We start from the raw sequence: 24277 nt of genomic DNA on the forward strand, positions 1-24277 counted from the left end.
AAGTTTCTAACTACTTCTAATTAACCCAACTCGTAAACTGTGCTAAATGGATGACGACTTAAATTCTCCCACTGTCATTCAATATCTTTAACTTTGCTGGTAGCTAAAACAAAAGAGGTGAGGGAGGCCCTGGAAGGCAGCCAACAATTTGGTAAGTCGCTCGTTTCAAAAGTTACTCTGAGTGACATTAACATTTTGCAACATTTGTTAAAAAGGAATGTTGTAGTGTAGAATATTTACATGCTAATCATGTAAATTATTTTATTTTTTAATGGTTATTTATGATGTTAATTTTTTCCATTTGGAAATAATGCTTCAGTATTCATGTGAATGATAGTGCGTTAGTAGCAAGCTGTTTAATATTTCATCAGGAGAAAATGTAGTCACATCATTTCATTGCAACCATTTTGTATTAATTTCATTAATTGAATTATTATACTAAGGTACCTTTTTTATATTTGCTGTGTTTTCGGATAATAACATTGGTACTGTAATGATTATATTTGAATTGTAGTCTCATTTAGTTGGTTGCCTGGATTAATTCTTCCTCTTCTTCTTGATTACATTAACATTAGTCTGTTATGATTTTCGTTGACATTCTCATTACTAATTCCACTTTCACAATTTCAGGACGTTTGTAAATTTTTTTTATTTTTTAAAGGCTGTGGTCTTATGTAATGGGATGTCAACCCTTTAATAATACATATTTGTTAATGACAGTTGGGTTTTGCCCAGGTTATGGTAGTCTTTTACAATAAGAATTTTTTTTTAGTTTTTAATATTGTTAAATTTTTTATGCCAATAATTTACTGTATATTTTTCTGTTAAATGGTAGTCATAATTGTTTTGATTTTGTTTTTTAGTGCCAGAGGAAGAGGACGGCGAAGATTTTGAGAGACGACCAATCCCAACTTTTGAAGCTAAGTTTTCTTCTGAGGGACATCAGTCCTATTTTGAAGTCCCAAGGGAGGTTAGTTGAGCTAAAACCTTAAATAATTGGTAATCATACTAGAAGTTTAACTGGAGCATTTTACAGATCAGTAAGAATTTGGTAGAGGACTGTATGTATTTGTTAATTATATTTATTTCATGTAAAAACAAGTTTGTTCATGAAACTTACCTGTCAGATATATATATAGCTGTATTTTCCGAAGTCCGACAGAAATTAAAAAACTTACGACACACGTAGTGGGAGTCAGGTGGTTAGTACCCATTCCCGCCGCTGGGAGGCGGGTATCAGGAATCATTCCCATTTTCTATTCATAATTTTTCTGTCGCCGGTGTTGTAAACACAGTTTTCAGCACCTCCGTCTTGAATTTAGGAAACTTGGCTACTATAAGTACCCCTTTTTTGATTTTTTGGTATCTTGACTTTTGGATCGGTGGCTAGGCACACGTTAATTGTGGATTTGATTGATTTTGGCTTGATTTCTCTTTAAATAAGATGTCTGGTTCTAGTTCGGCTAGCGCCAGGTTTTGTACCAAGAGTGATTGTCGAGGTAGGCTACTGAAAGCATCAGTAGACCCTCATACTTTGTGTAAGAGTTGCAGAGAGCATGATTGCATGTATGGAAGTCGCTGCAAGGAATGTGAGTGTCTTTCTGATTCTGGATGGAGAGCGTATGAGTCCTATCTGCGTAAGCTTGAACGGGATAGGTTAAGGAGGTCTTCCTCCAGGAGCGTTTCAGGTAAACGGCAGGAAGTTCATGTTTCTCCTACTAACCCTCCTTTAATCACTACTCCTAACCCTGTAGTGTTGCCTTCGGGCCCTGAAACAGTGTCTGTAGAGGGTAATACCCTTACACTTATCTTAGAGTCGATTCGTAATTTAGAATCTAAAGTGCTCGCCTTAGAAGGCAAAAGTGAAGGTGCAAAGTGCAGTGTTACAGTGACCTCTCTCCTTCGTTGGTGTAGGGTGCGTCAGATCGGCCCCATTTCGCCTCTAGGCCTAGACCGCTGCCGGACTCCCAGGTTTCAGGGAGAGGGCATGTCGAAAGCCGCAGGAGGGTTACGGGGAACGCCCACCGATCTGACGTGCCTTCGGCAGTATCTGTTGACGTTACACAGACTGCCAAGGAGCGTGCGCGTGCACGCCTCCTGAAAGAGTGTTTCTCTTCTTCAGAGGCTTCCTCCCCGCACAAGGGGTGGAGCTCTCATTCTATTTCACGCCCGCTGAAAAGGAGCGTTGGTGATCGTGACGCTTCACGTCCAGTTTTGGCTCTCGAGAGGCGATCATCGCCTGAGAGTGTGTTCGCAGCCTTCCCGCCACAGAAGAAGCGTAAGGAGTCATCGGATGATGACTTTGTTGAGCGCCCCAGTCGCTCTCGAGCGCGTGCTTTGGCAGTTTCTGGGAGAAGGAAGAAGGCGTCCCCTCGCCCCTCGCCTTCTCACAGGATCAGCCCGTCACCTGACAAGGAGTCCTCTCCTACTGAGAAGATCCTGCGCTCTTTGCAGCAACAGCTTGCTGATGCTCTTGCTAAGAAAGGGACGCAACCACGTCCCAGGAGAAAGGATGACCGTCTGCCTGTGAAGAGATCTAGAAGGTCTCCCTCTCCCTCTCCTCGCTCGTCTATCTCTCCACTTTCTTCGCCTGCTAGAGTTCGTGCGACTCCCCAGCGGCTCTCTGGAGGACGTGAAGAGGATTTTGCTCGCTCGGCGCATGAAGCGGTATTACCCGCTCGTAAGCTTGCGGTGCGAGAGCTCGATACTTGCGTGAACGCTTCGGTGCAAGTTCACGTTCCTGACGCTCGGTCGGAAGCCAAGCGAACGCCAGTGGCATCTAAGAGTGCACCAGCGGAAGCAGAGCGCGCACGAGATGTTAAGCGCGCTTTAGTAAATGTCATTCGCACACCAGTGGACGCCAAGCGTGCGCCAGCGGACGCCAGCAGCGCGCGAGTGGACGCCACTCCCGCGCTAGTTGCAGCCAGGCGTGCGCCAGTGGACGCCAGGTATGCGCCAGTGGACGCCAGGTGTGCGCCAGTGGACGCCAGGTGTGCGCCAGCGGACGCTCGGGTGGACGAAGATGTGGAGTTTCGTCGCCTCCCACCTGTTTGTGATGAGACTTTGCAAGTTGCTCCGGGTCTTAGAGATACGACCGGAGTTTCTATTAATGAGTCAGCTTTACCTTCCACTTCACAGCAACGCGCCTCGTGGAAACTTAGACCAGATAGTCTTGGGCCAGCCTATTTGCCTCCAACTTCACCTGTGTCGGAAGCAGAGGTTAGTGACGCTTCGGTTGAAGTGGATGATGAGAAACCTTTGGCGGCAGTCTCTTCCGACTACCAGGTTTTGACGCCTTCTTCAATCAGAGTTTGGAGAGACGTTTCACCCGGAAGCTCCTCGCTCTCCTCCTTCACAACTTTCTTCGTCCAAGATCAACAAGGTCTCGGCATTCGTCAGGATGAAGAAGTCCCTTTCAACTAAGAGGGCTCTTCGTAAGGTCCATGACTGGATGGAGAAAAGGAAGTCTCAGGGAAAGACTTCTTTTGCCCTGCCACCTTCGAGACTTAGTGGGAAGGCTGGCATTTGGTATGAGACGGGAGAAGACGTAGGTATTAGACTTCCCTCGTCAGCCCAAGGAGACTTCGCCAGCATTGTGGATGCCTCGAGGAGGTCTCACCTGTCCTCTTCGAAAGTTTCATGGTCTACTACGGAAATGGACTACCACCTTAAAGGCCTCTTTCGGACGTTAGAGGTCTTCAACTTTCTAGATTGGTGTTTGGGAGTTCTGGATGCCAAGTCTAGGAGTTCCGACTCGATTAGTCTGGGGGAGCTGTCCAGCGTAATGTCGTGCATGGACAAGGCCATCAGAGATGGTTCGGAGGAGCTTACAGCTCACTTTTGCACAGGGCTCTTGAAGAAGAGATCCCTGTTTTGAAATTTTACAGCGAAATCTGTTTCTCCGTCACAGAAAGCAGACTTGCTCTTCGCTCCTTTTTCGGATCATCTCTTCCCCCAGGCTATGGTAAAAGACATTGCGACCAGTCTACAGGAGAAGGCCACGCAAGATCTCCTCGCACAATCTTCAAGGAGACCTGCGGTTCCTTCGTCCTCGGGAGTTTCGATTCTCAAGAAATCGAAGCCCTTTCGAGGTAGTTCTTCCTCGAGACCAGCCCCTCGAGGAAGAGGCACTTCCAGAGGCAGAGCCACGGCGCTGGCCAAGAACAAGAAGTGAAGCAGAAGTCCTTCAGTCACCGGTTGGAGCCAGGCTTCAGCTTTTTGCGCAAGCCTGGGAAGAGAGAGGTGCGGACAAATGGTCCGTGGACATCTTAAAGAAGGGTTACCGGATCCCGTTCCTGAAACCACCCCCGCTGTCTACGACACCCAGGGACATGTCTCCTTCCTATCGGGGAGAAAAGCAACAAGTGCTTTACGATCTGTTAGATCAGATGATCGTGAAACACGCCGTAGAACAGGTCTCCGACTTGAATTCCCCCGGATTTTACAACAGACTGTTCCTGGTGCCAAAGCAGTCGGGGGAATGGCGACCGGTACTCGATGTCAGCAACCTGAACCTCTTTGTCATCAAGCAGAGGTTCAAGATGGAGACACCTCAGTCAGTGATGGGAGCCTTGAGACCGGGGGATTGGATGGCTTCACTAGATCTCCAGGACGCGTATTTCCACGTCCCCATCCACCCCCAGTCCAGGAAATACCTGCGTTTGTCCTGAAAGGAAAAGTGTTTCAATTCAGGGCTCTCTGCTTTGGACTCAGCACTGCTCCCATGGTATTCACCCTACTGATGAAGAACATTGCGAGGTGGCTTCATCTTTCCAATGTCAGGATCTCTCTCTACCTGGACGACTGGCTCGTACGAGCCTCCTCGAAAGACTGGTGTCTGGAGGACCTTCACACGACTTTGTCGTTAACGAAGTCCCTGGGGCTTCTGGTGAACCTCGAAAAGTCACATCTGACCCCTTCTCAGTCTTTAGTCTATCTGGGGATTCAGATGGACTCAGTGGCTTTTCGGGCTTTTCCGTCCCAGCGCGACAACTAGATTGCCTAAGCAAAGTGTCAACCTTTCTGGGAAGGAATCATGCTCGGTGAGGGAATGGATGAGTCTGCTGGGGACCATTTCCTCACTGGAGAAGTTTGTTTCCCTAGGGAGGTTGCACCTCAGACCTCTTCAATTCTTCCTGGCCGACAATTGGAAGCACCAAAACACTTGGATTCGATTCTGGTGTTATCAGAAGAGGTAAAGGAACACCTAAGATGGTGGACCGACCCTTTGAAGCTCGCAGAGGGTCTTTCCCTCAAGCTTCAGAACCCCGACCTAGTGTTGTTTTCCGACGCGTCGTCCACGGGGTGGGGAGCAACACTGGGGGGGAAGGAAGTGTCAGGCACCTGGAGAGGGGAACAGGTGTCCTGGCACATAAACCTCAAGGAGCTGGCAGCAGTTCATCTGGCGCTCCAGTTCTTTCAGAACGAAGTCTCCGGCAATGTGGTGCAGATCAACTCGGACAACACCACAGCCCTGGCATACCTCAAGAAACAGGGAGGAACCCACTCTCGATCCCTGTTCTTCCTTGCAAAGGAGATCCTGTTATGGGCGAAGGCACACGACGTCTCTATACTGACGAGATTCATATCAGGGGTAGAAAACGTCCGTGCAGATCTGCTCAGTCGACAAGGTCAACTTCTGCCGACGGAGTGGACCCTTCATCAGGAAATATGCCAGAGGTTGTGGAAGTTATGGGGATGTCCTCTCGTAGACATCTTCGCAACTTCCAGGACAACGAGACTCCCGCTGTACTGCTCACCAGTTCTAGACCCAGGAGCAGTAGCAGTAGACGCCCTTTTCTTTGGGACTGGACGGGACTAGACGTATATGCCTTTCCCCCGTTCAAGATCCTAGGGGAAGTAATAAGAAAATTCGCGGCATCAGAGGGAACGAGGATGACTCTCATCGCCCCCTTCTGGCCAGCGACCGACTGGTTCACAGAGGTCATGTCCTTTCTTGTAGACTTTCCGAGGACTGTGCCTCCAAGGATAGATCTACTCAAACAGCCCCACTTCGAGAGGTATCACAAAACCTCCCCGCTCTGAGTCTGACTGCGTTCAGACTATCCAGAAGTTGGCCAGAGCGAGGGGTTTTTCAAGACCAGTGGCGAAAGCAATCGCAACGGCAAGAAGACCTTCTTCTATTGCCGTATACCAATCCAAGTGGGCTGTTTTCCGGAGCTGGTGCAGGAAGAAAGACATTTCCTCCACCTCTACCTCTGTGAGCCAGATCGCAGACTTCCTTCTCTACTTGAGAAATGAAGTTCGCTTAGCGGTGCCTACGATAAAAGGCTACAGAAGTGTGCTTTCTGTAGTCTTTAGGCATAGAGGACTGGACTTAGCCAACAACAGAGACCTTCATGATCTTCTTAAGTCTTTCGAGACTTCGAAGGTACCTCAACCAAGAGTCCCTTCTTGGAATTTAGACATTGTTCTAAAGTTTTTGATGTCCAGTAATTTTGAACCTCTCAACTTAGCTTCGCTTAGAAACCTTACAAGGAAGACACTTTTTCTAACTGCTCTGGCGACGGCGAAGAGAGTTAGTGAGATCCAGGCTATAAGCAAGCATGTTGGGTTTAAGAACTCGGATGCGGTTTGTTCTTTAAGCCCTATGTTCTTAGCAAAGAACGAAAACCCGTCCAACCCTTGGCCCAAGACATTTGAAATCAAGGGTTTGACAGAGATCGTGGGTAATGAGCCAGAGAGAGTCCTGTGCCCTGTCAGGGCTCTCAAATTCTATTTAGACAGAACGAAGGACTGTAGAGGACCTTCGGGCAACTTGTGGTGCTCGGTTAAGAAGCCCGATCTTCCCATGTCAAAGAACGCGCTTTCTTTCTTCTTGAGAGACACCATTAAGGAAGCTCATTCCACATGTAGTGATAGTGACATGAAGCTTTTGAAAGTGAATGCCCACGAGGTGAGGGCTGTTTCGACCTCGATAGCCTTTCACAGAAATATGGCACTCAGTGACATTTTGAGTGCCACATATTGGCGGAGCAACTCGGTGTTCGCTTCACACTACCTGCGGGAGGTGAAAGCGACATACGAACATTGCTCGTCGCTTGGACCATACGTCGCTGCAGACACTGTTTTGGGGGCAGGAGGTAGCACTCATCCTTTCCTTTAGTGGTTAGATGAGCTTTTAATTGTGTGTGTTGGTTGTGGGGTTGACCGCCCGAGGCGGATCTCCCTTCTTTAGTCTAGTTTAGTGGTATACCTTTGGTAGACTAGGCCAGGTGGTTTTTTACTTCGTTGCCCTCATTGTATGGTCAATGGTCTAGTCACATCGTGGTCACGCCCCCGTTGACAGATCATCTTGAGTGCACCAGCTATATAGGTCTCTACCTCGCTGGCAACTCTAATAGCACAAGCAGACTTACGCGGCAGTAACCACGAAGTCAGCTATGCTAACAGGTAAGGAATCAAGATATCATTTATCTGCATATATATGTTTCCTAAAATCTTCTATTCTGTCTACTCCCACCACCAAAGGTGGGATTCAGCTATATATATATCTGACAGGTAAGTTTCATGAACAAAATGATATTGTAATGATACAATTAAGTTTGTTCATACTTACCTGGCAGATATATATAATTAAGTACCCACCCACCTCCCCTCAGGAGACAGTGGAAATAAAATTATGAATAGAAAATGGGAATGATTCCTGATACCCGCCTCCCAGCGGCGGGAATGGGTACTAACCACCTGACTCCCACTACGTGTGTCGTAAGTTTTTTCATTTCTGTCGGACTTCGGAAAATACAGCTATATATATATCTGCCAGGTAAGTATGAACAAACTTAATTGTATCATTACAATATCATTTTGAGAAATAAGAGTATAGTTCACATACAGTTTGGAGGGATCATGTTCCCTCTTCAGTAAGGAAAGCATTGTGATGTGATGTCTTGAAACCATTTGTGACATATACTCCATTCCTTGAAACTGTATTGTTTGCATTTCTTTCCAGTTTGACATTGAGATTCTAGCATATTGCATTTAATTCAAATCTTAAATTTCTTAACTATACTTGTATCTATGTTATGGAGTTGAGACTTGCCCAAATGATTATTAATTGATAGATGCAAATTTAAGCATAAAAAACTAAAATTAAACTTAGAGCATAGGAAATTACAGCAAAAGTATATGAAAAAGGAAAGCTGGCAAAATAAATACAAGTTTAAACTGAAAGGGCACTGGAGAGAAAACCCTTACATTAAACCTGTTTCAATTTTGCTGTTTTGCTAGTTAAGTAGATAAATGTAATACTATTAAAAAATTGTGAAATAGTCTTTTCAATTGTCTAGGGAATTGGCACTTATTATTACAAGGCAGATACACAAAAAATGAGGTTTTTATCTTCTAGGAACTTGAGGACCCATGAGGCACATTTGCAGTGCTGCCAACATGGGAATGATTTCCTTTTGAACTGGGATTAAAATGTTAGCAATCTTGTTGATCAAGATTTTGGCTATAGAATTAATGGATCTTTATGACTTGATTTGGTGTTAAATTATTTTTAAGAGAGAATAGTATATTGGCATAAAACTAAGTGCAGTGGGAGGTGGAGTAGTGCAGTAGGAGGTAAAGAGTAGGAATATGATAAGAAAAAACCTTAGCGTAACATATACTTCATGGCTATTCTATGATATAGCTCCTTAATGGTTGTCTTCCTGGTAAGGTAAAATATCTAGAATATACAGTGGTACCTTGACATACGAAAGGCTCAACTTACGAAAAATTTGAGTTACAAAAGCAAATACGAAGATTTTTATGGCTCTACATACGAAAATAGTTCAGAATACGAAAGGTTGTTGCTGCAAAGTCCCGAGATTCGCCCGGACCACCGATATAACAATTTTAAGACTTGTGCACTGCCAACTGAGTAGACTCGCCACCATCCTCCCACTCTCCCATTGGTTCCTGATGCTAGTCACCGCCATAAGATCCTGCTCTCCTATTGGTCAGCATCTCTCCCATGATCCCATCATGCATCTACATAGCAGCATGCTTTTTTGGCCACTCGGCAGCAGCATCATTATCATAAGCACACAGAATTTGTTCGTTCTATACGATTTCGTTTATTAACGTAAATTCGTTAGTGATTTCGTTGCAGTACTACTTTATTGTGTTGTGTGAGAACTTTACTACATACGTATACTTACTTCATAAATTAATTACGTACAGTATATACGTAGTCATGGGTCCCAAGAAAGTTGAAGTAGGAAAGAAGAGGATGCTTTCTTTGGAGACAAAAATGGAGACTATCAAGAAGTATGAAGCTGGCATGCGATTGAGTGTGATCGCCAAGGAATATGGCCGAAATCCGTCGACAATAGGCACCATCCTTAAGCAGAAGGAAGCCATCAAAGCAGCTACACCTTCCAAGGGCATGGCTATCTTCTCTAGCAAGAGTAGCCACATGCACGACGAGATGGAAAGGCTGCTTCTTGTCTGGATAAAAGACAAAGAAATCGCTGGCAATACGATAACCGAGACGGCAATCTGCCACAAGGCCAGCGCTATTTTCAGCGATTTGATTGCCCAGACCGAAGACGACGGAGAAGGGACATCGACGCCAACTCCAGAGTTCAAGGCTTCTCACGGGTGGTTTGAAAAATTCCGTAAATGGACTGGCATCCATTCGGTGGTGCGGCATGGGGAGGCGGCCAGCTCAGACATGAAAGTGGCCGAAGCCTTTATTAAGACGTTCAACGAGATGACAATCAAGGAAGGCTACAGTTCTCAGCGTCTTCAACTGTGATGAGACTGGCCTTTTTTGGAAAAAAATGCCTCATCAGACGTACATCACACAGGAAGAGAAGAAGCTACCCGGGCATAAGCCTATGAAAGACAGGCTTATGCTCGCACTTTGTTCGAACGCCAGTGGGGATTGCAAGGTGAAGCCCCTACTTGTCTATCATTCGGAGATTCCTCGAGCCTTCAAGGCCCACAAAGTGCTAAAGGAGAAGCTTCCAGTGATGTGGAGAGCTAATACGAAAGCCTGGGTAATGAGATTTTGTTCACCGAGTGGGTAAATCTCTGTTTCGGCCCGACAGTGAAGAAATTCTTGGAAGAGAAGTGCCTCCCTCTGAAATGTCTGCTGTTGTTGGACAATGCCCCTGCTCACCCTCCTGGCCTCGAGGAAGATATTCTAGTGGAGTATTCTTTTATCAAGGTTCTTTATCTTCCGCCTAACACCACCCCTCTTCTCCAGCCCATGGACCAGCAAGTGATATCGAACTTCAAGAAGCTGTATACGAAACATCTTTTTAAGAGATGTTTCGACATCACCGATACCACAAACCTCACCTTGCGTATATTTTGGAAGGAGCATTTCGATGTTGTGATATGCATCCGACTCATCGATCAAGCTTGGCAGGAGTTCGAGGCGAACCTTGAATTCTTCGTGGAGGAAACTCTGGCCTGATGCCGTATCCGCCCGAGACTTCGAGGGATTCGACGTGGGTGAAGCTGGTGCTGCAGATTCAGGAACAGTTGACGATTCTGAAACTGTTTTGCAACCAGATCTTGACGAGATCGGTGAGTTCGGCAAGTCCATGGGGCTGGTAGTCAACGAGGACGACATCAATGACCTTCTCGAGGAGCACTAAGAGGAGCTTATGACGGATGACCTGGAGTTGGAGGACAGGCAACATAACGTCGTTCAAGAAGAGTTCTCTAGCAGCGGCGAGGAGGAGGAGGACCCTATGACAATGGCAGAAATTAAGGATGCTCTAGCTGCTTTTCATAAGGTGCAATCATTTGTAGAAAAGAGACACCCCGAAAAGGCTTACACAGGTTGTATGCTTGCGCAGTTCGATGACGTTTGCCTGAGTCGTTTCAGGAACATTGTGAAAAGTAGGCAGAAGCAATCTTCCTTGGATAGTTATTTTTTAAAGAGGCCTTTAGTAGGAGTAAGCAAAATGGAAGATCCAATTGATACTACGAAAAAACAAAGTTGAAAGTGGTGAAGAAATTGAAATTTTGTTTAAAAAAAAAAAGTAAAAAATGTAAAAATAAAAAAAAATAAAAAAAAAATTTAATAAGTTTTTTGTAAAGTGTTACAGTTTTGTTAATGTGTTTCATAAAGTTTAGTTTATGTTTCCTGACATTTTTTAATGTGTTTCCTGACATTTTTTAATGTGTTTCTTAAAGTTAAGTGCACATACTATAAGAAGTTTTCTGCCGTTTGGCCTCCTCCTCTGTCGCCACTTTCGGAGATAGCCTCACTTGAAAGGTAAGGTTCCACATTTTACTACATACGTACGTATGTACGCACAGTATTTCTTGTATACCATGTACACTAATAAACTTTATTTACAGGTACATACATATTAGTACTAGTACGTATTAAGTTAGGTATTGAATGGTCCAAATTGTTGTAGTATTTCATTGTTTATTGGTCAATTTAGCTTTATTATAAAATTTACTGGGGTGTTTTTGTAGGGCTTGGAACAGATTAGGTATTTTACATGTAAAATGCGGTTCAAGATATGAAAAGCTTATGTTACAAAGGCCGCCTCGGAACGGATTAATTTCGTACGTCGAGGTACTACTGTAATTAGTTTATCACTTGAAAAGCTTACTTAGAATTATTTTCTTATGAGTTGCAAATTATGACCCATTAGGCTAATGAATAAGGATTAATGATCAGACAAACACATTTTGTATTTTTAACTCTTTGCCTGTTAGGTTTTAGCTTATTTGAATATGTCTGTATGTCATAAGATTAGGTATTCAGGATTATACAAACCAATCTTCCCCAGCTGGAAATCTTTCAGTTTGTGTCATAATTGACTTCTTAGTTGTGGTCTCGTTAGTAAAATGTGTCTATGTTTGATATGTTATTATTTTAATCATTGCTAAATTAGGTATGATTGTTTTTACGTGGATTCACTTATTATAGTTGCATTTTTGTTTTTTATGCAATTTAGGAAATAATCCCACCCCCTCCCGAATTTCCCGAAGATCCTTGGCAAGCTTTCTTAGACTACATGGCGGCTACCGAAGGGCAAGATGTTCAAGTCAGGCTGGGCCAGGAAGGCCAGGTCATTGAGCGAGGCATGCACAAAGGAAAGGGCATCGCCGTGTTAACCAGTGGTGGTGACTCGCAGGTCAGTATATTTTTCATGAGTGCATCAAACTCGACAGATGGAAGAAATATTATGCAAGATAAATTTGATTTATTTTGTAATTTAAATTTCACCATTCCATTTCAGGGTATGAACTCAGCTGTGCGTGCTGTTGTGCGCATGGGTCTGTACGTAGGTGCCAGAGTTTATTTCATCAAGGAAGGTTATCAAGGTATGGTTGATGGAGGGGAGAATATTGTTGAGGCGTCGTGGTCAACAGTGTCTGGAATTATCCACAAGGTAATATAGTAATCCATATGTCATCACTAAGTTCAGTTCAGGGTGGATTTAATTATGGAATATTTATCTATTGGTCACATTTATATGCTTTGATATGAGGATATCATATATCACTGATGAAAAATTGATGGGAATTTGAAGAAATTTTATTTGGATATAAAGTTGTATGGAGTAGGCTCTTAAGTATTTGTTTTGCCAATAGATGACCAGTTTATTTGTTCTATGTCAGCAAAATGAAGCAGCTCTGAACATTTTTGTAATTAAATGTGGGAAAATTAAGATATTGCTGATATGATACCCAGGCTTTAATATCTGATCGTTGGTTTCTGTAAAAGAAATTGTGGTGTATGAAGTTTCCTAAGCAGCCTACTGTTCAACATTTTATAACAATTATCATTAGGCAACCTCTTTCTGTTAAGTATAATTAAAGCATTAAATACTAATTTAATGTATGACACTTACCTGGCAGGTATATATATAGCTATATTCTCCGTTCCACCTAGCAGAAATTTTCAAATCTCGCGGCAAACGCTAGTAACCTATTAGTAGTTCAGGCAACCACCACCCCGTTACCGTGGCGCTAGCGCCAGGAACCATTCCCACTTGAGCCAGATTTTCTCTGCCAGCCGAACCGGCAACATTGTTGGTGGTTCCCTGCTAGGATTTTCATTCTCGTTGCTGACTTTTCATGGATTTTTGGTATTGTACTTGGAAACGTTAGCTTGGCATTCGCTTTGGATTGTTCTTTAGATATGTCAGACACTGGTAGTATGTTTAGAGTTTGTGTGAAAGAGGGGTGCAAGGTAAGGTTGCCGAAGGCTTCGGTCGACCCTCACACTATTTGCAAGAAATGTAGAGAGAATGTGTGTACTTGGGAGAGTAGGTGTGTTGAGTGTGAGAATTTGTCAGAGAAATATGTTGAAAGGTTAGAGAAAGATCGAGTGAGGAGATCTGTTTCTCGTAGTGAGAGGTCGAATACTTCTAGTAAAAGGAGTGAATGTGTTTCCTCTCCAGCTCCTTCTAATGTAGAGATGGTAGTACCTTCTCCCCAGGTATCTCCTGCGCCCGCTGCTGTATCGGAGGAGGCGAACGATACTCAGATTGTAAAAGTGTTCGATGCCCTTGCGTCCATGGGTGACCAGATACAGCGCCTTACAGATAAAGTCAGTGCTTTTGATGTGAGTGAAAGTGTAGTGGAGTGGGCGTCTGATCGTCTCTCTCGTGCTCCTAGACCTAGACCTCTGTCAAGCTCCCAGACCCAAGGGAGAAGGCATGTCGACAGTTGAAGGGAGGCGAGAGAGGTTTTGTCACGGTCAGGCATCCCTTCGAACAGTCCTATTGTAAGATCCCAGGCTGTTGCAGTTCGCCACAGGAAAGGCGTAACTGGGAAGTGTGCGTCCTCGGATGGTTCGACATCAGAGCGGGAACGTCGGTATTCGGTAGTGTCTCGCCCCCTCAAGAGGACTTTCAGGACATCGACCGCTCAGGATAGACGTTATCAAGATCGTGAGGCTTGGAGTAGTCCGGAGGTTTTGTCCTCCTCAGAAGACGGGGACGCAGTTCCGATCAAGAGGAAGAAGATCGTTCGTTCGAAAGAGGACTCAGTATGGCCGTTACGTTCCTGGATTTCGGCAAGAGAGACTCCCCCGTCCTCTTGCTTGTCTTCCCCTCTTCTCTCTCCTTCGGGTAGAGTTCAAGATCGCTCTCCTTTACGTCACAGTCCTTCTCATCATCCTCCTCCTTCGGCTTCTGCCCGTCAGGAAGATAGTACTAAGGATTTCTTAAGGGAAATGCAGTCTAAGCTAGCAGTTCTCGTTAATTCATGGGATGCGCCTTTGCAAGGGTCTTCGAGGCGTAAGGACGATTGCCTTCCTGTGAAGTCTTCCAAGAAGACGGAAGACAAATATTTGCTCGCCGAGGATTTAGGATGCACTGGCTCTACGAGGACGGACGATCGGGTAGTGTTTCAGGACGCAGGACGCAGGAAGAAGAAGATGGTTTCTGTAGAAGCAGGACACAAACGTCAGGACGTGGAACCGCTTGTGGTGGACGCAGGACGCAGGCGGCAGGAAGCGGATGTATCTACGATGGACGCAGGACGCAGACGGCAGGATGCCGATACTTTGTTGGTTGCAGGACGCAGGCAGCAGGACGTTAATCCGTCAGCAAAGCGTCGGAACGATAGTGATTTGCAGGACATTTCTTCAGCAGAAGAAGAATTGGACTTTGTTGAGGAGAAGAATGTGGAACGTTCTTCGGATTACAAGATCCTCACTTCCCGTCTCCTTTCTATTTTTGAAGGGGAATTTCAACCTACGGCGCCTTCATCTCCCCTGTCTCAGTTTTCCAAGACTAAGACTCCAAAGAAGTCCTCATTCCTTAAGATGACTCTTTCAATTTCGGCTAAGAAGGCTCTTCAACGAGTGAATAACTGGCTGAAGGAGAAGAAAGAAGCGGGGAAATCCTCTTTCGCTTTTCCCCCAGCCAAGTTAGCATCGCAGTCGGGATTATGGTACGCTACTGGAGAAAGTCTTGGCCTGGGAGTACCTGCCTCCTCCCATGGGGATTTCTCCAGTATAGTGGACAGCTCGCGCAGACAGGCGTTGCAGTCTGCCAAGGTCTGGTGGACTTCTTCCGAATTTGACCACCTTTTTAAAGGAATTTTTAGGACTTTCGAAGTCTTCAATTTTCTCGATTGGTCTTTGGGAGCATTGGCGAACAACTTTGAAGACGAGAATTCTCAGGATACAGAAGTGGCTAAGAGCATTATGTCCTGCATGGACAAGGCTCTGAGAGATGGAGCGAATGAACTGGCATCATTGTTTGCAGCAGGAGTACTGAAGAAGAGGTCGCTTTTGTGCTCTTTTGCTTCGAAAGGTGTTTCCAACTCAGAAATCTGAGTTGATGTTCTCTCCCCTTTCGAACCAGCTGTTCCCTTCCGAGGTTATTAGGGATATAGCGCTGGCTCTATCTCAGAAGGCCACTCAAGATCTTCTCTCTTCTTCAGTAAGGAAGTTTTTACCGTCCAAGTTGGTTAAGAAGACCCCAAAGGAATCAAGGCCTTCTCAACAGCCCTTTCGAGGCAGAACTTTCGCTCGACCCGCTTTTAGAGGCAAGAGAGTACCCGCTAAAAGAGGAGCCAAGACCACCTCTAAGCAATGAGAACTCAGTCCTCCAGACAGCAGTAGGAGCCAGACTTCAAGAATTTTGGGAAGTTTGGCAAAACATGAATACAGATCCCTGGGCCATCAACGTAGCTCGGGAAGGTTACAAAATTCCCTTCTTAAAGAAACCTCCTCTCGCAACATCTCCGAGAGCCCTAGGGGCAAATTACAACGATTTAGTGAAGGAAAAGGCACTGTGGGATCAAGTCTCTTCCATGCTAGAGAAAGGAGCCATAGAACCTGTTCTGGATCACGAATCTCCGGGATTCTACAACCGACTGTTCCTGGTTGCGAAATCCTCGGGAGGTTGGAGACCAGTGCTGGACGTAAGTCAACTAAATGTTTTCGTGGAGAAGACCAAATTCACCATGGAGACGAACGAATCAGTACTGGCAGCGGTACGTCCAGGGGACTTGATGGTTACCCTGGATCTACAAGATGCGTACTTTCATATTCCGATTCATCCAGGAAGCAGGAAGTATCTAAGGTTCATGATTCAGAACAGGGTCTTTCAATTCAAGGCCCTGTGCTTCGGCCTTTGCACAGCCCCCCAAGTGTTCACGAGGATGATGTCCAATGTAGCAAGATGGTTACACTTACTAGGGATCAGAGTTTCTTTTTACTTGGACGACTGGTTGATAAGATCCCAATCGAGAAGTCAATGTCTTGAGGACCTGAAACAAACGTTGGATTTAGCAAAAGAATTGGGTCTTTTGGTGAACCTAGGAAAGTCTCAGCTGAATCCCAGGCAACAGATAGTTTATTTGGGGATTCAGATATCATCAGCGACTTTTCGGGTTTTTCCATCCCCCGAAAGGCAAGCCCTATGCATTCGGAAGGTGCAGGACTTTTTAGAGAAAGACCGATGCTCAGCAAGAGAGTGGATGAGTTTACTGGGCACACACTCTTCGCTAGAGAGGTTCATTTCTCTAGGAAGACTGCACATGAGACCTCTACAGTTTTTCCTGAAAGAAGCATGGCCAAGAAAATCGCTACCGGATTCCTTCCAGTTTCTAATTCCTACCAAAGTGAAGGAGGAATTAAATTGGTGGCTCACTCCAGGCAGGTTAGCAGAAGGGATGTCGCTCCAACAGAAGAGCCCAGACCTCATCTTGTTTTCCGACGCGTCGGACGCAGGTTGGGGAGCGACATTAGGCCCTCAAGAGGTGTCGGGTCTTTGGAACGAGGAAGAAGCAAGTTGGCACATAAACAGGAAGGAACTGATGGCGATTTTCTTGGCCTTGAAGTACTTCAGCGAGTTGGTACGCGACAAGACAGTGCAGATCAACTCGTACAACACCACGGCTCTGGCATACATCCGCAAACAAGGAGGGACTCATTCTTTTCCCCTCTACATGCTGGCGAAGGAAGTTCTACTTTGGGCGGAAGAGGAAAACGTTTTTCTGCTCACCAGGTTCATCCAGGGGGAGAAGAATGTCAGAGTGGACCTGTTGAGCAGGAAAGGACAACTTCTTCCGACAGAGTGGACGTTGCACCTAGAGGTATGTCAGAGCCTGTGGAAATTGTGGGGCCGTCCGGTAGTGGATCTTTTTGCGACAGCCAAAACAAAAAGACTACCAACCTATTGCTCTCCGGTTCCAGATCAGGAAGCAGTGGCAGTGGATGCCTTCCTGATGGATTGGACAAACCTAGACGTATATGTACTCTTTTTCCTCCATTCAAGGTACTGGGGAAAGTTATGAAAAAGTTCAGAGAGAGCCAAGGAACGAGGATGACCTTAATAGCTCCGTTTTGGCCGGCCCAAAGTTGGTTCACAGAGGTACTGGAATGGACAGTGAATACACCAAGAACTCTTCCTCTAAGAGTAGATTTAATCAGACAACCCCACTTCGACAGGTTTCACAGAATACCCTCGCTCTGGGTATGACTGCATTCAGACTATCGAAAGTCTTGTCAGAGCGAGGGGATATTCTAGAGAGGTGGCCAGTGCAGTGGCTAGAGCCAGAAGAACCTCCACAATCACAGTATATCAGTCGAAGTGGGAGAATTTCCGGAAGTGGTGTAAGAAGAGGAAAGTGTCTTCATCCAGTACCTCTGTGACCCAAATCGCAGACTTCCTCCTATACTTAAGAAAGGAGTTAGGATTGTCGATTTCTACAATCAAAGGGTATAAAAGTATGTTGACCTCGGTGTTCAGACACAGAGATTTGGATATCTCTAATAATTTGGACCCTAAAGATCTGGTTAGATCATTTGGTACCAAGAAGCAGCCCCAATGCAGGCCACCTGCTTGGAATCTGGATGTCGTCTTGAGGCATCTAACCTCTAGTAAATTCGAACCTTTAGATAAAGCCTATCTGAGAGATGTCTCAAAGAAAGCTATCTTTTTAGTCGCCTTGGCAACGGCTAAAAGAGCTAGTGAGCTTCAGGCCATATCGAAGACAGTGGGATGGAGACATGGTAACGCACAGTGCTTGGTGTTACACCTAAAATTTATAAAACCAAACCAAACCAAACATGGTAACGCAGTGTGTTCATTCCAGGAAGGTTTTTTGGCCAAGAATGAAAACCCTGCTAATCCTTGGCCAAGATCCTTTGATGTCTTGGGTCTTTCTGATTTAGTGGGACATGAGCAAGAAAGAGTTCTCTGCCCAGTGAGAGCTTTACGTTATTATATTGAGAGAACAAGAGATATAGAGGGAATAATGATTCTCTTTGGTGTTCAGTCAAAGACCCCGGTAGGCCCATGACAAAGAATGCTCTAGCAGTTGATTAGAGAAGCTCATATGTTGTGTCAAGAACAGAGCTTCGGAATTTTGAAAGTGAAGGCTCATGAAGTCAGGGCAGTTGCGACTTCATTAGCATTTAAGAAGAATTTAGCCCTCAAAGAGATTATTGAATCTACGTTTTGGAGAACTAATTCAATATTTGCGTCTCATTATCTTAGGGATATTCAGACAACCTTTGATAATTGTCAGACGCTAGGTCCATACGTGTCCTCTGGTACAGTATTGGGCAAAGGAGTTACCACCCCATAACCTTCTTTTAAGCTAAGTAATTTTATCAGGTGATGGTGTTTGTTGTTTGTTGGTCGTCTGAGAAAAGTGTTGTTACTTTTGTCAGTCTTTTTAGTAATTTCTTTGTGTGGTGTGTGTGTAGTTCAGGTGAATGATCTATTACTAGCTTAAATGCTGTGGCATAAGAGGGCTGTAGGGTTCTGTCAACACATTGGTCACGCCCAGTTGTCAGTTCCAGTCTTAGCTTCTTCAACATACAGGACACTTCCTTGTTGAGAGCTCCTAAGGTTTAAGCAGGCTTAGAGGCAGGACCTATGAAGTCAGCTACCTCAGCAGGTAAGGAACCTAGAGTAAAATGATAATATTAATTATTTATACTCTAATAATGTTGCTGTCTTTGACCCACCTCCAAATGTGTCAATCAGCTATATATATACCTGCCAGGTAAGTGTCATACATTAAAATGAAGTTTTTATGATAAAACAAAGTTTAATGTATACTTACCTGGCAGGTATATATAATTTAATGCCCACCCTCCTCCCCTCAGGAGACAGGGTTCAGAGAAAATCTGGCTCAAGTGGGAATGGTTCCTGGCGCTAGCGCCACGGTAACGGGGTGGTGGTTGCCTGAACTACTAATAGGTTACTAGCGTTTGCCGCAAGATTTGAAGATTTCTGCCTGGTGGAACAGAGAATATAGCTATATATATACCTGCCAGGTAAGTATACATTAAACTGTTTTATCATAAAAACTTCATATCAACAAGCCCTTCATTTTCATATAACTGGTCCACTGGTTATTCATTCCTATTAATATGAGAGGAGAGTGATTTTACAAAAGTCAAGACTGAATGTGGAGAACAAATAAGTATTGAGGTTTTGTGATTAAGTCGTTTGAGAAGGTAGTAGCAATAATGCTCTTGTGTAATAAGTAATGAAGTCAAAATAAAGCCACAGAATTCACCCATGAAAGTCACTTTTGGTGTGAGATTACTTGTATGTCTGTGATTACTGTGTATAGATAATTCTCTAATGCAATACGTATTGAAATTGAGGCAAGTGTAAATGTTACTCAAGAAAAAATTAATATTTCAGGGTGGTACAGTTATCGGTTCTGCCAGGTGCAAAGACTTCCGTGATCGGGAAGGTCGTATGAAGGCTGCCAAGAATCTGATTAAACATGGTATCACCAATCTTGTAGTGATTGGTGGTGATGGCTCCCTCACAGGTGCTAATCTCTTCAGACAAGATTGGACAGCTCTTTTAGCTCTCCTTATCAAGAAGGGTATGTAAATAATATTTTTTTTTATAATGAAATTTGTATTTTAATCAAACAAGATTTTTGTGTTCAGTGTTGAACTATTACGTTGTTACTGTTGGGTAGTATTGTTCTGATAAAATGACGGAAGAAATGTTGGGCATTATAGTAACGAGACTATTACTACCTGTATTACTGTATTATGTTTAAATCATTTTTACTTTATTTTCAGGTGACATTACTGAAGAAGAAAGACAGAAATACAGTTCCATAAACATTGTTGGTATGGTTGGTTCCATTGATAATGATTTTTGTGGTACTGACATGACAATTGGCACGGATTCTGCCCTCCATAGAATTATTGAGGCTGTTGACGCAATTTCATCTACTGCCTATTCTCATCAGCGTTGTTTCATCTTAGAAGTTATGGGCAGACATTGTGGGTAAGTTTTGGGTTTCTCATCAACAGAGTTTATTTGGTGGCTTCTGATACATTCCCATATGTTATGCATCTGATACATAAAACATAAATTTATGAAATTTGAAAGGCAGTTTTCATTACTAACTGGTTTGAGTCCTGTCATTATATCAGTAGCACTTAGCTGAAGGTTTGAATCTGAGTAAAGGTAAGACAGCTAAGTTAAAGTGAAAAATGTAACAAAGGAAAAATTTTTTTTTTTTTTTTTTTTTAGTGTAATTCGTGTAATTTTGTTTGGCTCCAAGTACATGAACATATATTTGCTTCAAACTTGGAAACAAAATTAATCTCATATTCACAAATTATCTAAGGATAAGTTGTACTTTGCAGTAAACAACCATATTCTGTGCATGTGCAATGTTATAGTGGTAGATAAAAGTTCTGAACCCATACTTACAAACATGACACTGAAAACTGGGAAAATGAGCACGTAGTACTTGGGTTCAAATATTTGTTGAAAGCACCCTAGGTTTTATGAAAGGGAATTGCCAATCCAAGGCTCAGTTGCCAGGCAGAATGAATAGCATAGAAACCTATGCAATGTATAATTGGAAAAATCAACAAAGAAAACAAGAACTGTATGTTAAGAGTTATTGTGCTAATTTGAAAAGTGACTTGAAAAACAAGCTTTGGAAATGTGGGTGATGTGGTTTTTTTCTCATCCTTCCTCTTTATACAGGCAACAAGCTGATGGCTATTGTTGGTGCTAGTGTATCCTTGTCTCATATTATGTAATAATGAAGTTTTATTTGTTGAAATCCTATTTATTGTTTTGAAATTTTCAGTTTTCAGCTGCTCATGCATGTCACTTTCAAAACTTATCCGTATACTCTCATAACATTTCATGAGTGCATTCATTCATATAAATGTAGCCTTAATTTTAAAACTTAATTTTTTGTAATTTAATGTAATGAGTGTTGTAGGATAGTATATTGCCAAGCTTTGGTATTGTATATATTATTTTTTGTATGTATACAATAATTATTTAAACAAAATTGTCTTATTACCTTTTAAAAATCCCAAAGGAAGACAACTGTTGCTTTACCATGAACATAAGCAAAAAATATTTATTCTCTTATTCAACCATTCAATTTCCAGGTATTTGGCCCTAGTGGCAGGTTTGACATCAGAGGCAGACTATATTTTCATTCCTGAAAATCCCCCACCAGAGAATTGGGGGGAGAAGCTCTGCAGTAAACTGCAGCAGGCAAGATGGCATTCATTCCTTTATATTTTGATATTTTTGGTAGCTTGCAGCACTCAATTGGTTTTCATTTCAGATCTCTTTCTACTTCTCTCATCTACTACTGTAGATCTACTCATGAGCTGTCAGCATGGCTTTACCTTTTCTATGCAGTTTTCATTCTTTTGAATTAGTTTGGAGCTAGTCATCATTTAATAATCGTAGAAAGTAATGTAGATTAGTGTTTTTAGTATTAGTATAGAAATACTGTATTTCGCTGACAATAGTTTTTTTTTTATCTTAAACCACCTGTTGAAGGGACCTTGGAATATGATCTACCATAGCGAATGGTTATTAATGTAGATCAATAACCTGTCTTAACTTCACACAGCTGAAATTACTGCCAGAGAAATTTGGAATGACAGGTTTTCTTGTTAGCATTGGGAAATTAGACAATTTATTAATCAGAGTTTTGTATAATAGTTAATTCTAAACCACTTTTGAGAAATTGGATCTCCTCAGTTTCTTATTTGGGCAATTACATTAGGAGGCAGTAATGATGTTCATGGAGTCTGGCACTTAACATTTTTTTTTCCTTCATTTTAGATAAATGCTTTGTTAAATGTTAATTTATAAATCTCTTAACAGGATGACATGTTCATGAAAAATGGGGGTTATTGTTGGAGACCTAACTGAGTATCCAGAGGTCTCACGTATATTAAAACTGTTTTCTTGTTCAGCATGAGAAACAAAAGACTTGGAAACAGTTAGGACAAGAATTTAGTCATGTGTTTGTTATATGTACATATATATATTTTACACACACACACATACATATATATATATATTGCAAAATCACCATCTTTCTGATAGGTACATCAGTTTGGTGATCTGCTAAGTAACTCAAATGTACTTAGCTAGGTCTCATATTTTATTGTCAGAACTTCCAAATTTCCAGTTGTTCTGAACTATTTGCTTGCATTTCCTTATTTGATGATTGCTTGGTTGATTGATTATGATTTGTCTGCCATCACAAGCAGAAATTGCTTTGATGAGAGCATTGTACTGAAAGTATGATTCATTATATATCCCTATGAACTGTTTTTGTTTTCCCTTTTCATTCATGCTAAAAATTCGAGCCCTATTTTATTAAATTGTGCAAGAATGCTACAGCTATTCTGAAATAACAGTGTATTTACTTTTTGTGATATATTCATTTGTGACATATTCATGAAGTGTAGATGCTTGGTTATAAGGGGTTTAACTGCAATTTATTAAATTAGAATTTAAATTTTGCAAATAATGACATCCTTTGAGCTTGTCCTATGAAAATCAAGTGCTTAGATGTAAGGGGGTTGACCAAGCCCTGTAATGTAATAATAATCATAATTAAATTGATAGAAATAATGGCTAGAGTCTTATAATCACATCAGGCAGGAAAATCTTAAGAGGTTAATTACGCTGTCAAGTCATTATAGTAATAAGTTTAAAAGACTATTAAATGTAGAGAACTGTCAGAAGCCAGCACAATATACTTTAAACTTCTTGTTAGTAATTTGTTACTGACGAAGGAAGTTGCGAATGTTATATGAATTTTATAATTCTTTATTTATTACTACTGGAATTAATCTCCAGTAATAATATAATAATAATAATAATAATAATAGTATTTTAAGGGACTGGACTTTGTACATGCCACAACAGGGGAGATTTTTGTCAGAATTATTTTTATAATGGATTGTGAAACTAATAAATTTTCTCCTTTTGAAACCTATTTTGTCTGAATGCTCATGTAAATTTTCCTTGTTACATCCTCCCAAAGCGGCAATGAGAATTTTTTGATTACAGCATTGACCAGAATTTCCCCAGCTATCTCTGACACATGGAGACTTTTGACTCAGTACTTTGGTATTTTATTATTATTATATTACTACTACTACTACCACTACTACTACTATAGTATTAGGTAGTTCTCTGGACTAATATTCATAGGTAACTGTAATATATCCTTCTAGATTTTTTTGTGCCTCTTGTATTTATTTTCTATTTGTATATTTATTTATTTCTTCAATTTTTGTAGACTAATGTCTTGGACTTTTTGAATAGGGCCTACACATTACTCTTTTTGTCACGATTTTTCTTTCTCTTGCTTTTGGTATCTAGTTACCTCTGCCTCTCTGCAGCCATTGGCTGTGAAGCTGATTATATGTTTATACCAGAGTTTCCTCCTGCACACAACTGGGAGGAGCTGCTCTGTCAGAAGCTGGAATCGGTAATGTACTGGGAGGTGTTCGAGTGTGCTTTCATACCCTGTCTTTTTATTTATTTTTTTCTCCACCATAATTTTCTGATGATAATAAATAAGTTGATCTCTTTCAACAAAAATAGAAGAGAGGGTGTTTGAATTTCTACTTTAGTTAAATTTGTGGAAAATATAGTGTTAGTAGAATTTTTCCAATCTTGTGTTATTACTTAAGAATATGTGATAAAATTATCTGTTTTGTCAAGATCAGTTATTATTATTATTATTATTATTACTATTATTGAAAATCTAACATGATAGCATGAGTCACTAAAATGGCAAAGATCTCCACAATAGTGTAGGTGTAAATATACACTTTAGAAATATAGTATAAACAAAAGAGAGTTTAATGAGAACATGCTCAATTCTCCTTTCATATCAGTTGTTATGATTATTAGTATTATGAATTTAAATACCTAATGATAGTACTAATGATTAGAAAACTACAGTTAACTAGTTTTAATAATACATACTATTTATTTAGTATTACTCTATATGGTAAATTTAGTACTGTGTAATTATACTACAGTACATTAAT

General features: G+C 42.2%; 1 protein-coding gene across 9 annotated transcripts in view; it reads left to right on the forward strand.

Moving 5' to 3' along the window:
• Positions 1-24277, forward strand: part of LOC135218461 (ATP-dependent 6-phosphofructokinase-like) — a 62761-nt gene that overhangs the window by 12461 nt on the left and 26023 nt on the right. For 5 of the 9 annotated variants that reach the window (XM_064254781.1, XM_064254783.1, XM_064254780.1 and 2 more), the window contains exons 6-12: positions 104-151; positions 864-970; positions 11940-12119; positions 12225-12377; positions 19614-19803; positions 20009-20219; positions 21353-21461. In XM_064254781.1, the coding sequence (XP_064110851.1) occupies positions 104-151; positions 864-970; positions 11940-12119; positions 12225-12377; positions 19614-19803; positions 20009-20219; positions 21353-21461 (998 nt within the window). Of the gene's footprint in view, positions 1-103; positions 152-863; positions 971-11939; positions 12120-12224; positions 12378-19613; positions 19804-20008; positions 20220-21352; positions 21462-23600; positions 23710-24277 lie in introns of all 9 variants that reach the window. The other 4 variants (XM_064254782.1, XM_064254787.1, XM_064254788.1 and 1 more) reach the window with 3 other exon arrangements.

The sequence above is a fragment of the Macrobrachium nipponense genome, chromosome 9 (genome assembly GCF_015104395.2).
Source record: "Macrobrachium nipponense isolate FS-2020 chromosome 9, ASM1510439v2, whole genome shotgun sequence".
In the NCBI taxonomy this organism is placed as follows: domain Eukaryota; kingdom Metazoa; phylum Arthropoda; class Malacostraca; order Decapoda; family Palaemonidae; genus Macrobrachium; species Macrobrachium nipponense.